The sequence below is a fragment of the Bufo bufo genome, chromosome 9 (assembly GCF_905171765.1).
Source record: "Bufo bufo chromosome 9, aBufBuf1.1, whole genome shotgun sequence".
Lineage (NCBI taxonomy): Eukaryota > Metazoa > Chordata > Amphibia > Anura > Bufonidae > Bufo > Bufo bufo.
In genome coordinates this window covers 106,833,176-106,848,918 of record NC_053397.1, presented here as the reverse complement: position 1 = coordinate 106,848,918, position 15,743 = coordinate 106,833,176, and the positions used below count along the sequence as shown (strand labels likewise).

The window sequence follows — 15,743 nt, the reverse complement described above, 5'->3', positions numbered from 1 at the left end:
TTAAAGGCTATACCAGGGGTAAGCAACCTCCGGCACCCAGGTGTTGAGAAACCACAATTCTCTGCATGCATACTTGCTCTGCTCTTCTCAGAACTCTCATAGGAATGAATGGCGCATAGTGGGAGTTGTAATTTCAGAACAGCTGGAGTGCCAAAGGTTGCTGACCCCTGGGCTATACTATAATAAATAATTAATAATAATATAAAAATAAATGGCCTTACTATTTTGAGAATAGTATTTTTAGAAACCTAAAACCTATTACTGATTTATTCACAGGCACAGTATATCATTATAAAGAAACCAGCAATATGTATTAGCTTTTTAAGCATAAAAAACATTATTCTCATAGACCTTTATTATTGGTTAAATGTGGAAGAAAAAAAATATCTTAAGAAACAATACTGAAAGTCTCTCTCAAGATTCAAACCTGGGATCTCTACATGCAAGGCTGAGTACTTATCACTAAGCTATAGCCTTTCCACATAGCGAAGGATGTTTTTATTATGCTTAGAAGGGTAACACATATTACTGGTTTCATTGTACTTTCTAAGCATATCTCAATGTGGTAAGACTACAGTAAGTGGTGTACAGTATGTGATATGTACATGCTATAACACTGCTCTGCCCACAGCATAGCCCTGTCAACTTTCTCATTTGCATAGGAATAAAAATAGATATCTCTGTAGCTGTTAGTATAGAGACAAAATAAAGGTATTGTTTTAATCAGCATGATGAGCACTATCAGAGCCTCTTTACACAAACTACTTAGAAAAGTGGCGAGTCTCACCAAATGTCACAGAAAAGGTTACAATCAACATGACTTGTAACATTTATAAGCAACAAAACTGATGTATCTGATTTTGATGACTGACTTTCCTTTTCTGAAATTAGTCACCTGCCTTATTGTGAAATTGCCATCCAACACATCTTTATGCAATTTTGCATCAAACTTGTGACTAAATAACTTTGTTAAAATAAAAGTTTAAAATGTGCCTATATTCCATTGTCTGCATGAACACATCCTCATAAAATCATAAAGCTGAAGAAATCAAATACCATATGTGTTTAAAGCAAACCTTTCACCTGGATTTCACTTAATAAACTATTACCAGTATCTTATAGATTATCCTCATTCTGTTTCAATGCATTCTTGTGCCACTTTCCTGGGATGTATATTTATGAAAAAAATACTTATAAAGTCCTCGTCTCCAGCTCCTGAAGTCACGCTAGAAGTCAAGGGGGTAGCCCTTCCCTCACTCCGGGCTGTAACTCCCCTGCCCTAACCCCGCCTCTAAGCAGTGTAACGGACACCCGGCTCAGTCGCCGGGACCGCGCTTGTACAGGCGGCGCATGCGCCGTCGGCCTCAGTAGCAGCGCGATCCCGTCTATCGCGTAGACTCAAGCGCGATCCTGTAACTGAATCGCGCATGTGCCGTCCGTCCCTGATGCCTGCCTGTCTTCTGTTCCTCAGGCACGCGCGCGCCTGAGGAACAGAAGACAGGCAGGCATCGGGGACGGACGGCGCATGCGCGATTCAGTTACGGGATCGCGCTGCTACTGAGGCCGATGGCGCATGCGCCGCCTGTACAAGCGCGGTCCCGGCGACTGAGCCGGGTGTCAGTTACACTACTTAGAGGCGGGTTTAGGGCAGGGGAGTTACAGCCTGGAGTGAGGGAAGGGCTACCCCCTTGACTTCTAGCGTGACTTCAGGAGCTGGAGACGAGGACTTTATAAGTCGTTTTTTTCATGAATATACATCCCAGGAAAGCGGCACAAGAATGCATTGAAACAGAATGAGGATAATCTATAAGGTACTGGTAATAGTTTATTAAGTGAAATCCAGGTGAAAGGTTCGCTTTAAAGTAACTCCTTATATACCTTAAACATAAAAAAAGAAAGATGACCGTTTCCCTACTCTCTATATGTTTTAATAGTTTACAGTCATGATTGATTACCTTTCTTATTTTGTGAGAAACATAAATTTTGGTTGGAAAATGCATAAGATTTCACATGTATAACTACACTGTTCATTGCTATATTAAACATTACTATTAACACAATTAAAAATTTAAAAGAGTTTACACTCACACAAATGTATCTCAAAAAATTCACTAGTAAGCCTACATTTTCTCAGAAAACACACAAAATGCCATTTATAAAAAATAAAACTCAATTAGAATTCAGTAACTATTTTAAACTCCAAACCATGTTCACAAAACTATAAAATGTGTGCAAATTTAAATGAGTTACTGTAAATCCGACCCGAACAGACACCTACTGTAACACTTTTAAAGGGGTATTCCCATCACATACAATGGAGGCATATCGCTAGGATATTCTCCCATTGCCTGATATGTGTGGGTCCCACCTCTGGGATCCGCACCTACAAGGAGAAAGGAGCAGGGAGAGCTGTGGCTGGAGGACCCCTGGTTTCCACCCCGGGGCTGTCCACCACCAAGTGCTGCTCCCCACTGCTCCCATACAAGTGAATGGGAGCGGACCGCACACGCACGGCCCCTGCTCCCATTCATTTTTCTGGGGCAGACGGAAATAGCTGAGCCAGCGCTCAGCTATTTTCGGTGGCCCCATTGAAATGAATGGAGGGTGGCTGTGCATGCGCAGTGCGCCATCCATTCATTTCCCCACTCCATTGTCATTGTAGGTGCGGGTCCCAGAGGCACCTATCGCTAGGATATGCCCCCATTGTATATGATGGGAAAACCCCTTTAACAGCCCCCAAAAAATAAGTGCATGGTATGCAGAATTAATATATACCACACATCTTGATTATACAGCTTTACCTCTAGTGTCCTATCAAAGCTAGGATGTTTTACAATTTTACCAGAACCAAAGCTCTAGCCCCAATATTCCAGTTGTGGCACTTTATGATGCACTTTATACATCCTTGGCAGTGAAACTGTTGTGTGAACTTTTCAATAATATTGTAGGCACACATCTTTACCAACACCATGAAAACCTACCAGAAGTGAAATAAATATATGCAAATATCGAAGTTGTACTTGTCTTACCAAGACTTTTTGGAATATTGCTATATTGTGCCTTTATTATTTGATTATGTGAATCGGGAGAGTTGCTAATTGTGCCATTGAGAAATGCAGTGCCGATGTCAAGGTCATTGATGATTCCAACTAGAGTTCCTCTAATGAACTGAGCTCTACCTAAAAGAAGGGAAAATAAAAATTAAAAATTAAACAAAAGCAATATGGGTAAAAGAAAGCAGTTCCAGAACGGATGCCTCATTTATATGTCCATGAAAAAAGTTATATCAGTTGGAATGTGAGACTGCACTAGTGATGAGCGGCAGGGGTCATATTTGAATTTGCGATATATTTATAGAATTTAGTTCTATATATTAGTTTTTTAGAATATTCGTCATTTTTTTCCATCTGAAGTGCAGGGAGGAATCATGACTTCAGATGGAAAAAAATGACGAATATTCTAAAAAACAAATATATAGACCAATATAGCTAATATAGTGCTATATTCATTTTTCTGAATATTCGTAATATTCAAAAACAAGAATATATAGCAATATAGCGAATATTCGAAAAAAATAAATGAATATAGAGCAATTTAGCTAATATAGTGCTATAATCTTTTTTTTTAATAGTTGTCATTTTTTTCCAATCTGAACTTCAAATGAGAAAAAAATTACAACTATTAGACAAAGAAGATTATAGCACTATATTAGCTAAATTTCTCAATATTTATATTTTTCGAATATTCGCTATATTGCTATATATTCTTGTTTTAGAATATTACGAATATTATAAAAAACTAATATATAGCACTATATCGAATATATTAGATTTTTAGAATATTCGTCTTTTTTTTTTATTTCAATCTGTACAGTTGTTCCACTTCGGCATACTCCTCCCCAACAAGCATCCCCGTCACCATGGGAATGCCTGGGGGTTAGAATATACCATCGGAGCTGAGTTTTCACGATCTGACTGAGATCGTGAAAACTCAGATCCGATTATATATTCTAACCCACAGGTGTTCCCATGGTGACGGGGACGCTTGTCGAGGAGGAGTATGCCGAAGTGGAACAACTGTACAGATTGAAATAAAAAAAAGACGAATATTCAAAAAAACTAATATATTCGATATAGTGCTATATATTTGTTTTTTTAGAATATTCGGCATTTTTCCCATCTAAAGTCATGATTCATCCCTGCTTAAGTTGCTTGTGGGCCAATGACTCATTGGCCCACAAGCAAGAAGCCGGGAGGAATTATGATTTCAAATGTTCAAAAATTACGAATATTCGATATAGCGAACATATAGCACTATATTCAAAATATTAGCAATTTCTCGAAGTTGCGATATTCGAGATAAATATTCGTAATTCGAATATTCGCGCTCAACACTATTCTGCACATCAGTAGAATAGCATTTTTATACTCATAAAGATATGAGAATTTTACATTCTAAAATGGTTGTTGATAGCGCTTATAAGAGTAATAAACATTTATAGTATAATGACTGCAAATTTCTCATGATTTTTTTTAAATCTGACATGTGTCACTTTATGTGGTAATAACTTTTAAATGCTTTTACCTATTCAAGACATTCTGAGACTGTTTTCTCGTGACACATTGTACCTCATGTTAGTGCTAAATTTGAGTCAATATAAACCACCCTTATTTATAAAAGATTCCTAAATTTACAGCAAATTTGTAAAAATGTATAATTTTTTAAATTAGAATTTCCCTGCTTTTAAGGACTAGTGTTGAGTGCGAATATTCGAATAGCGACTATTAATCGCGAATATCGCAACTTCGCTAATTCACGAATATTACAAATATAGTGCTATATATTCCCTATATCGAATATTCGTCATTTTTTAACATCTGAAAACATGATTCCTCCCTGCTTCTTTCTTGTGGGTCAATAAGTCATTGGTCCACAAGCAACTTAAGCAGGAAGGAATCATGTTTTCATATGGAAAATAAAATTACGAATATTCTAAAAAAAAACTAATATATAGTAATATAGGGAATATATTAGTTATTTAGAATATTCGCATTTTTTTCCCAATCTGTACGGTCGTTTGCATACTCTTCCCCGACAAGCGTCCCCGTCACCATGGGAATGCCTGTGGGTTAGAAAATACCATCGGATCTGAGTTTTCCCTGAGATCGTGAAAACTCAGATCCGATGGTATATTCTAACCCACAGGCATTCCCATGGTGATGGGGATGCTTGTTGGGGAGGAGTATGCAAACGACCGTACAGATTGGAAAAAAAAGACGAATATTCAAAATAACGAATATATTCCCTTTATTGCTATAACTTAGTTTTTTAAAATATTTGTCATATTCTAAAACACAAAGTTATAGCAATATAGCGAATATTCGTAAAATACACATACAGACTAAAATTAGGTTAAAATAGTGCTATAGTATATATTTTTTTAATAGTGTAAATTTTTTCCAAGTCTAAACTTCAGAAGAGACCAAAAAAATGTGACTATAAAAAAAATTATAGCACTATATTAGCTAAATTGCAGTCTATATGTGTATTTTACGAATATTCGCTATCTTGCTATAACTTTGTTTTTTAGAATATTCGTAATATTCTAAAACAAGAATATATAGCAATATATAGCGAATATTCGTAAAATACACATATTAGCCATAGCCATAGCCAACCAATCGGAAAGTTGCCTTATACAGTTAAAAGAAAATCGCAATACGTGAATAATAAATCGCATATTAGTCGCAATAAATAGAATAATGACGAATATTCGATTTCGACAAATATAAGATGCATATTCAATCGAATATTCACGAAATATCGCAAAATCGAATATGGCACCTCCCGCTCATCATTATTAAGGACTCATGCACACGGGCAACATCTGTGCGGATTCTGCAGACATATCCAGACCCAATTTGAATGGGTCCGTGGTCCGTCCACACCGCAAAAAAGTAGTGCATGCACTACTTTTTTGTGGTGCGGAGGCACAGACAGAAACCCCACAGAAGCACTCCATAGTGCCTCCATTCCGCACTGCACCTTACGGATTGTGGACCCATTTAAGTCAATGGGTCCGTATTCGTGATGAAGGGTGCATACTGCCGGTGCCCGCATATTACGGACCTGCTCTTTGTGTGCCGTAATACTTGCACGGCCGGGCAGCGGCTGTGTGCATAAGCCCTAAGGCAGGTAGTGATATTGTCCGTGTTTTGGGACACAGGACTGACATTTTCTATTTTATTTTATTAGGTAGTGATACCTCCCAAAATAGTTATTACTTTACATTTCCCATATGTCTACTTTATGTTGGCATCATTTTATTTTTTTAGGATGTTAGAAGACCCACTTTTTTAACCCCTTCCCGACCTATGACGCGTATACTCGGCATGGAGCACTGCTACTTGGCGCTCCATGACAAGTATACACGACATGGCTGGAAACTGTCTACATGGTGGCAGAGCTGTGATGATAGCTGTCACGGACAGCTGATTTTCACAGCTAGCCAGCCTGGGACCTGTGGGAGCATACCCAGGTCGGCGATTGCTGTGATTGGTCCATGAAATCTCATGGACCAATGAGCGCTAGTTTTATTTGCAGCGCAGCTCAGGAAGGTGGAGCTGTAATGGAGCGCAGGGTGTTGGGCTGTGTCGGAGACTGCAGTGGCACTCTGACATACTGCACAGCCACATACTGCTATAGAGGCTCTGATGGTCCCTCCAATGGACCAATCAGAGAGGGAAGGCATCAGGGATCACTGCTGTCATGGCGCTTTGACAGCCATCCCAGACGCTGATGTGTATGTGAACCTGTCACCATGTAGGTGGTGACAGAGCGGTTATTGGCAGCTGTCACAGACAGCTACTAATCACAGTTTGCCAACCTAGGGCCAATCAACATGGTCCTAGGAATCAGGAGACAGGAGTCTGGGTAGGTGACTTCACCCCCTCTGATCACCTCAGTTCTGTCAGAGAGGTGATCAGAGAGAGTTATTGTTATTGTCCCATTTTCATTTAATTCTCGTGGTACACCTAAAGGGTTAACAAAGTTTGTAAAATCCGTTTTGAATAGCTTGACGGGTGTAGTTTCTAAAATGGGGTGATTTTTGGGTGGTTTCTAATATGTAAGCCCCAGAAAGTGACTTCATAACTGAACTGGTCATGAAAAAATTGTGGTTTGGAAAAGTTCTTAAAAATTTTCAGAATTGCTTCTAAACTTCTAAGCCTTCTAACATCCCCAAAAAATAAAATGTCACTTTCAAAATTATCCAAACATGAAGTAGACATATGGGGAACGTAAAGTAATAACTAATTTTGGGGGTATTACTATCTATTATAAAAGTAGTGAAATCGAAATTTGGAAATTTGCTAATTTTGCCATTTTTTGGTAAATTTGGTATTTTTTTTATAAATAAAAATTAAATAGTTTTACTCCATTTTACCACTGCCTTGAAGTACAATATGTGATGAGAAAACAACCTCAGAATGGCCCGGATAAGTAAAAGTGTTTAAAAGTTATTACCACATAAAGCAACATGGCAGATTTGCTAAAAATGGCCTGGTCCTTAGGCTCCATTCAGACGTCTGTAGAATGGGCCTGCATCCGTTTCGCAATTATGCAGAACGGGTGCGGACCCATTCATTCTCTAGGGGGCTGGAAGAGATGCGAACAGCACACAGTGTCTTACGGTCCGCAGCTCCGGTATAAAATTGAGCATGTTTTATTCTTGACCGCAATTGCGGACAAGAATAAGCATTTCTATGGGGGTGCCGTCCGGGTGTATTGCGGATCCGCAATGCACTACGGGCGTCTGAATGGAGCCTTAAGGTGAAAAATGGCAGGGTCCTGAAGGGGTTAATGACCAGTTCAGTTATGAGGTCATTTTGTGGGGCCTACATAGTAGAAACCACCCATATATGACCACATTTTAGAAATTACACACCTCAAGTTATTTAAAACACTTTTTTGCCATATTTTCCATTTTAACCCATTTTTTTCCTGTAACACAGCAAGGGTTAACAGCCAAACTAAAAACTCAATATTACCCTGATTTTGCAGTTTACAGAAACACCCCATATGTGGTCATAAACCCCTGTATGGGCACACAACAGGGCACAGAAGGAAAGGTGCGCCATATGGTTTTTGGAGGTCAGAGTTTGCTGGACTGGATTTTAGGCACCATGTCACATAAGGTGACAGTTTTATTGGTACTATTTTTGGAAACATTATTTTTGATTGCTCGATTGTACACATTTTGTGAGGTAAGGTAACCAAATGGCTGTTCTGGCACCGTTTTTATTTTGTGTTTTTTTTTACTATGTTCACCTGACAGGTTAGATCATGTGCTATTTTTATAGAGCAAGTTGGTATGGACACGTCAATACCAAATATGTCTATTTTTTGTTTCAGTTTATATAATAAAGCATTTTTGAAAATAAATCATGGTTAGTGTCTCAATTTTCTGAAAGATATTTTTATTTTTATTTTTTGGGCGATTATCTCATGTAGGGGCTCATTTTTTATGGGATGAGGTGACAGTTTAATTAGAACTAATTTGGAGTACATATGACTATCAATTTTTATACCATTTTTTGGGAAGTGAGGTGTGCAAAACTGCAATTCTATCATAGCTTTTTTTTTATGGTTCTCGCTGTGCAGTAAAACTAACGTGATCCTTTTATAGATAAGATTGTTATGGACATATGTAGTGTATTTATTTATTTATTTATTTTCATTTTTACCCAATTATAAATGTGTGGATATGGGAAAGGTTAGATATATTTTTTTTTTTTACACTTTTTGAAACTAGACCCACTTGGTTTTTGAAGATTCAGTGGGTCTGATGGCTCTACAATACACTGCAGTACACTGCAATCTGGATGACCAATCACAGCAATCTAAAGGCAGGGACACCCGTGACACCCGTTTAGATGCCATTTAGATACTGTGTACATCATGATGCGATAGCTAACAAAACATCATGACGTATACCACATTAAGGGGTTAAAAGAAAACTACTTCCAAGTTGTAACTCAAAACAATCTCTAATAAGGATATATCCAATCACAAGTCAAGCCTGTGTACTAAAGTAAAGAATTGGGAAAAAAAGAAACATCTAGGGGTCATAGACTTGTTGAAATGTCATAGTGTCTTCCAATATGTTGAATGAAAATTAAAACATATTTGTAAGATTCAAGTAGGATTGGAGGCACACTATGTCTCTTCACCCAGATACCCATACATTCTAGGGAATAGAACGAAAAAAAAGTTGGTGTGGTAATTATTTAGTAACTAAAGTAAACTAAAAGTAACATTCTGGATTTACACCCAAGGACATTATAACCTCAGGGATCAAACATTTATATACTGTGGAACGGAGATTGTATTTGCATTGTTTAGGTACCAGAATAGGAATGTCATTTTTTCTTTTTTACGATAATGTAAAATATTGAAACTTTAAGTTAATGTATGTATCCCAGATTAGCTTATGGTGTTTTTCTCAACATAAGCAGGTTGATTTTTTTTTTATCCTAGTATCACTCAATTTGGATACAATTCTCATTGCTTTTATTAGCTCCCTTGATCGAATAAACTAAAATATAAATATACTATAACTTGTGGATCTTAAAAAATAATCTAAAGGGATAATTTGGCTATTATCCTGAACTATGAGTATAAAACAGATTACTGGAATTTTGCTTTTCAACTGGATTATCATGATATCATGAGCAGCATAAAGTGTTAAAGTAATTATCTTTATTTCAAGGAGGTTGGTTTAAAATTATATTACACCTGCAGAAAATACTGAAGATCCTCGCTAACAATAATTGCTTTCCCTGCAGGTGATTGTCAGGAGGGAAGCATTTCCTGCCTGGCAATCGCCTGCTTTTTAGTGGAGGAGACCTCTGTTATTACATGCAGTAATCTCCTCCTTAGTATGGGATGGAGTGATCGCTAATGCCATAGCTCGTCCCCATACTGAATCACTGTGTGCTGGCAGCAAATTGTGACACTTTTTAAACCTGCTAAAAGAGACCAATTTCCCGATGAACGAGCATTTGCTCATTCATTGGGTAATTGGCGGCAGTATTACACTGCCAAATCATCTCTAATGAGTGTTTGCAGAAGCAAAAATCTTAAGTATTATATGCAGTTGTAATATCAGCTTTACAGCTAGACACAGAATTGGGCGAAGGACAGTGGAACTGGCTGATCTCCATCAATACATACAGTGCAGAATAGAATAATTCTTCTATGTTTCTCACAGTTAATATTGTAATTTTAGGCAGATTAGCTTTAAATGAAGGAGTTTAAGAAGTAAATATTTGCTGGGATTTGTTACCTTTTTTCAGTTTTTTGTCTTCAAAGTGAACTTTTACAAATAATGAATCTATATACAGGTACACCTTTTAGTAAATAAATGTTCTTACCTTGGCAAGCTTGAACATTACATTTCAGAAGTTGGGTGGAGTCCCCTGGGCAAGAGCGAACAATGTTAGATTCCACAAAATGTCTGCACAAACGGGTCCGAATTTGTTGGCCACCACCACATGTAGCAGAGCATTTACTCCAGGCTTCCCATGGACCCCAATTACCATCAACTACATGAAATATTAGAATAAACTGTATTTAGGAATCTCTATATACTTTATCAGTTATTTTTCTACAATAAAAATATTTGGAAGTTTTTTAAAGCCACTTGGTATCAACTGCATTAGAGATAAGCGAATTTCTTTAAATTTGTAAAAAATTAAAAAAATTAAAAAAAAAAAACATTCAGGTTCCAATCAAATAATACCCTGAAAATTGGTATATAACCCTCTCTTATCTCACTGGACTCATATTTTTCTGAACAGACTCAGAAAAACTATGAGAGAAAGAAACTAATATGTTATGCTGGGTTTATTATTTCTGTTTCTCCTTTTTCTAACACTACAGAGGCGTGATGCCTCCAGTTCCATTTTTGTTTATGGGAAATGTTATTGGACTTTATATTTTTTTATTCTTATGATACTGCACCAAGCATTGCTACTGGTATAGATGAGCAAAGTTTTAAAAAATTTGTTTCGGCTGAATTGCCAAACTTGGACAAGTAATTTGATTTGTTACAAATTAATTAGTCATGAATCGCAATAAATCAGGTTTACGCAGACCTCTCTGCCTAATCATATTCGTCCCACTTGGTGGCCCTATCACAGTGTGAAGGCTTGGAACTTAAACGGCAGGGAGATTGCAGGGAGAGGGTATTGCTGTGTGCATTACGTTCTAGTGCACCCACATTCATAGTCGATCCCTTCTGTAGGTACTGTACAGTATTAGGCTACTTTCACACTTGCGTTCGGAGCGGATCCGTCTGGTGTCTGCACAGACGGATCCGCTCCTATAATGCAAACGATGGGATCCGTTCAGAACGGATCCGTCTGCATTATCTTTCTGAAATAATTCTAAGTCTGAAAGTTAGTCAGACGGATCCGTCCAGACTTTGCATTGAAAGTCAATGGGGGACGGATCCGTTTGAAATTGCACCATATTGTGTCAACTTCAAACGGATCCGTCCCCATTGACTTACATTGTAAGTCTGGATGGAACCGTTTGGCTCCGCATGGTCAGGCGGACACCCGAATGCTGCAAGCTGCGTTCGGGTGTCCGCCTGCTGAGCGGAATGGAGGTCAAACGGTGCCAGACTGAGGCATTCTGAGCGGATCCACAACCACTCAGAATGCATTGGGGCCGTACGGATCTGTTCAGGGCCGCTTGTGAGAGCCTTCAAACGGAACTCACAAGCGGAACCCCGAACGCTAGTATGAAAGTAGCCTTACAGGTGTAATTTATTGCCATCTTGTGAGTAGTCAGAAGAACAGAAAAAAACAAAAAAAAACAAAGGCTGTATTTTGATCATCCATAAAGCCTCTTTCAGTATTTGATCAGTTTATTGTAAGCCAAAACCAGGAGTGGGTCCAAAACAGAGATAAAACTTAATGGAAATACTGTATTTGCATCTCTTCTGTGTTTTGGACCACTCCAGCTTTCGGCTTACAAATACTGATTGAGGATACCGACCATGTGAAAGAGGCCCTACGCTCAATTTGCATCAGTTTTGGACATTTACATGAAATAATTTTTTTTTTTAACAAGGAATAAAAATTATGCATGCAGGACTTTATTGACCTCTTTCACAGAGTCAGTATTTGGTCTGTATTTTGTATCAGTATTTTTAAGCCAAAAACAGGAGTGGGTTTAAAACAGAGATAAAATATAATGGAATATTTGCATCTCTTCTGTATTTTGAACCCACTCCTGCTTTTGGCTTACAAATACTGACCAAATGCTTACCATAGGAAAGAGGCCTTATGGATGCTAAAAATACAGGATCCTTTTTTTTCTGTTCTGACGGATAAGAAGAACGGAAAAATAAATGATGATGTCAACACTAACAGACAGAGACAATAGTGGCTCCATAACAGAGCGGAGATGGGGGTCGACAGCAGTGGCAGTAACATGGGCAATAGTTTCTCCATAATAGAGTGGCGATGCGGGCCAACAGTAGTGGCCCCATAATAGAGTGAGGATGGGAGCAAACAGCAGTGGCAGTAACATGGGCAATAGTGGCCCCATGACAGAGTGGAGAGGAGGGGGCAGCAGCAGTGCCATACAGCACAAGATGGTGGCAGATCACAGTAATAGCAGAACCCAAAACAGCAGTGTGATAGCGAGGCCCAGTGGCTTACATATCCTTTAACATTATTTAACATGTACGTATCAGTAGGCCAAAAGGCCCTATTGTAGGAATGGCAGTAGAGGCAGCAGGCGGGTGATATCAGGTGGGCAACAGCATCAGAATGGTGGCAGCAGGACGTGGCCAGAAGAAACAGACCATTTTGCAGTATATTATGGTGTGGCAGCACATTACCGTATGATAATTAGTGGCAGAATGATCTATTCAGGCATCGGTGTCTGGAAATCCTGTTTGATCCATGCCTGATTCATCTTTATTAACCCCTTCACGCCCGATGACATACATGTACGTCATTGGGCCGGTCTTTAAACATGGCGCCTGCTCACGCGCACAGCGGGCGCCATAGCTGCTGGGTTTCTGCTATTTTAAATAGCAGAGACACAGGGCACATGTATGCGATCAGCCATAAGGCTAATCGCATATATTTTCCCATTCAGATGCCGTGGTAAAATGTGACCACGGCATTTTCGCAGTCCGGAAGTGGAAGTTGCGCACTTCCGCTCCGGTAACAGTTTCCCCCGACTGAGATCGGGGAGCCTGTTATATCTGTGAAATAGCCCGAAGCCTCAAGCAGGCTTCGGAGCTTATTTCAGGACTATATCAATACAGGTCACTAGGTTGCAGTATTGTATTGGTATAGTGCAAATAAAGTGTTCAATGATTTCTATTGTGGGATTTTGCTCTGGTAAATAGGATAAGCGGTCGCAGTACAGAGGCAAAAGACAAGTTCTTAAAGCAAAACTTCAGTGTTTATTCACAATTGAGGCAAATGCACAAAACAAAGCATTACTTTGCAGTTTTGGGGTCTACTTCACACACAATGGAAAGTACATCTTGGTGTTACTTCAGACAAATTGGAAAGTTCATATAAGACAAGTCACCTTGATGTCAGTTCTGCCTTCAGCAGTCCACATCAGGCTTTAGGGGATCTGTTTCCTCGGCCCTTGGGTCTCAGCCCTCCAACCTGGCACCAAGCCTCAGATCCCAACACAGAGATCCTGTTGCTGAGCCCAGCTGCCTATTTAAGGACAGCCAGGTGCTGCCAAAAACCCGGACCGGCAATTAAAATCCTGTCCGGTATTTGACCCCATCTGGCTGCAAATCAGCCCAGCACCATTCCCCTCACTGTGTCACACTATAAAGACATCAATGAATGCAATGGGTAATCTAATGATTGCCAGTTATTGTCACCCAAGGTGACAAAAAAAAAAAAAAGTTTTTACAAATATAAATAAATAAAAAAGCATGCAAGTTCAAATCACCCCCTTTATCTTAAAATAAAAATACTTAACCAATAAAAAAAAATAAACATCATGGGTATAGCCGCGTGCAAAAATGCCCATACTATTAAAATATAATAATATTAAGGGCTTATGGCAAATGGCATAACAGGAAAAAATTTAAAACAGCCAATTTGCAATTTTTTGTCACTTCAACTACCCAATAATTTTTTAATGAAAAGTGATCAGAAAGTCGCACACACTTCAAATTGCTATCACTGAAAAGGACAGATCGTCCCACATAAAATTTGCCATCACACAGCCCCGTACACATAACTACAAAAAAGTTATAGGGGTCAGAATATGGTTATAAAATGTATTTTTTTTCCCTCAAAAGGTTTTTGTTTTTTTTCTCAGTATTAAAACGCAAGAAAAATTATACAAGTGTGGTATCGTTGGAACCGTACTGACCTGGAGAATGAAAAAAAAAACCTCTATCAGAATTTTATTTTTTCTCAATTCTACCCCATTTTAAATTTTTAAGGTTAGTCTTGCAACATTTTGGGAGTAAAGGTGAATTCTCTTAGGGGTAACTATGCCTCCCATGACATTGAACACCCACATTGATGCCACACTACTGGCTGGGCAGGAAAGCATGCCCATGGCAAACCTGGCCAGTTGTAGCCGCACTTCAAGTTTGCATGCCCAGTATTCCAGGGGATCTTGAATCATAGGTGACAGGGTGGAGTCCAAGTATGCCACCACCTGCTGGTTGAGGTTCTACTGCATGTCCTGCTGCTGCTTTTTCTGGGTGGTTTCTTCAGTAGGCAGCTGAAGAAAACTGCTCATCATAGACTCTAGACTGAAGTTGCTGCATATAGAGCTGGTGCTGCTCCTACCACCACCCTTCCCCACCACCATCAGTCAGGGCAGTGGAGCATAACCTCAGAGAGTCCTTCCTGAGGACGGGCGATGGCATTCATAGGCAGTGACTAACTGACTAGACAGCATGTCTCTATAGTAAGTATACAGAAAAAAGTGGGTTGCTGGTGGCTCACCTGACCAATACAATGTCTAGGTGCTCTAGGTTTAGACTGATTCACCCAATCAGAGAAGGAAGGTATGCAATAGAAGTGTATAATGAAAACTGGCACTCTACATCTGGCGGTAACGCTTAAAGAGCAATGTAGACAGATAGGATGGTAAAAGTATGCATTTATTGGTTATCTATATCAATAGTATAGGGGAGGGTTAGGTATGGGAAATTATAGGAGAGGGAATATTAAAAGGGTAATAATAATAATAATAATAATAATAAAAGTAGAAATAAAAATTGCAAAATGCAGAGGTGGGAGTGCAAAATGGAGCAATGCGCCAGGTCGTATGGTGGTGGTTACCACCTTCAATAGTTCATTGGCACTCTGGTGGGTAAATGTCCCTTGTGAACAATTTGCAGTAGAAAATGTGTATAAAATATATAAAATATTGCTGAGGCAAAAATAAATGCAGTGTTTCCCTGTTTAGGGATTGCTGGCCGGATACTGTTAGTGGTCGCAATAAAAAAGAAAAAAGATGGGAATAATATACCAGTCGGGTGCTGCGCCTGGTGTGGCGTCCCACAAACTGAGAAGGGCTGCACCCTGACTGTGGTTTACCTTCTTTGTAAGGTACGAGTGTCCCGGCTGCTGGAGCGTCCTTACTGCGCTCTGTGTTCTGTGATGGCTGTTCCGGTTCTTCGGCATCCCACGTGGATGTGACGTCACTTGTATGGCGTCGCATGTGTC

The 15,743-nt window shown here is 39.1% G+C and overlaps 1 protein-coding gene across 2 annotated transcripts in view; it reads right to left on the bottom strand.

The window, feature by feature from the left end:
* Positions 1–15,743, bottom strand: part of HMCN1 (hemicentin 1) — a 723,834-nt gene that overhangs the window by 77,348 nt on the left and 630,743 nt on the right. For both annotated transcript variants that reach the window (XM_040408842.1, XM_040408843.1), the window contains 2 exons: positions 10,434–10,604; positions 3,030–3,179 (listed from right to left, as the gene is read on the bottom strand). In XM_040408842.1, coding sequence (XP_040264776.1) covers positions 3,030–3,179; positions 10,434–10,604 — 321 coding nt within the window. The remainder of the gene's footprint in view (positions 1–3,029; positions 3,180–10,433; positions 10,605–15,743) is intronic.